Source organism: Geospiza fortis, unplaced genomic scaffold (assembly GCF_000277835.1).
Source record: "Geospiza fortis unplaced genomic scaffold, GeoFor_1.0 scaffold2829, whole genome shotgun sequence".
NCBI classification, from domain to species: domain Eukaryota; kingdom Metazoa; phylum Chordata; class Aves; order Passeriformes; family Thraupidae; genus Geospiza; species Geospiza fortis.
The window spans coordinates 1-694 of NW_005055765.1; the positions used below are offsets into that span (position 1 = coordinate 1).

Here is a 694-nt window from a genome sequence, read left to right on the forward strand (position 1 = left end):
GCTGCCGTTGGACGTGGCTTTGTTGATGTTCCTCACCGTGATGATCTTGCCTTGGGTGCTGTCGTGAGGAACCGAGTAGATGTTCTCCTCCTCGTTGCGCGGTTTCACCACCGCGTCCATGGGCTCGGCGTAGTCCGAAGGGTCGAAGCAATCCGGCGGCAACCACGTGGACGAGGACACCGAGCGCCGCTGGACGTCGCGGTGGCTTTGCTCCAGGTAGCCCAGGTCGCCGCCCTTGATGTCGAAGTGAACCGGCGGTTTCGGTTTGACCGGCGGCGGGATCTTGGTGGGTTTTCCATCGAACGTTCCCACCACCGAGATGAAGCTCAGCCCGTCGTTGCCTTCCAGCTCCATGGACAGCTTGGAGTGGTCCTTGGGCAAGGTGGCCACGGGCGGTTCCTCGCGGAACGGGCTGTAGCCGGGCAGAGGTTCCGGGTCCTCCTCGGAGTCGGGCAGGTTGGAGTTGCAGAGCGGAGAGCCGGCGCGCGGCGAGTTGAAGACGTCCTCGCCGGTGCTGCACGCCTCGGCGGCGTTGTCGTACATGTGGGCGGCCTCCACGATGTTCTTCTTGTCCAAAGCGTCCTTGAAGAAAGGTTGGAAGACGTCCAGCTTGGTTTGGGGCTGTCCGCACGGCAAAGCGGTGAACCTGGCCTCGATCTCCTGCGCGATCTCCTCGCCCTCGGCCAACTGCTCG

At 63.4% G+C, this 694-nt stretch overlaps 1 protein-coding gene across 1 annotated transcript in view; it reads right to left on the minus strand.

Moving 5' to 3' along the window:
• Nucleotides 1–3: 3 nt before the first annotated feature.
• Nucleotides 4–694, minus strand: part of ARHGAP35 (Rho GTPase activating protein 35) — a gene marked incomplete at its 3' end in the record, with an annotated part of 3479 nt that continues 2788 nt past the window's right edge. The window contains exon 2 of the mRNA XM_005431491.2: nucleotides 4–687. Within this exon, the coding sequence (XP_005431548.1) occupies nucleotides 4–687 (684 nt within the window). The remainder of the gene's footprint in view (nucleotides 688–694) is intronic.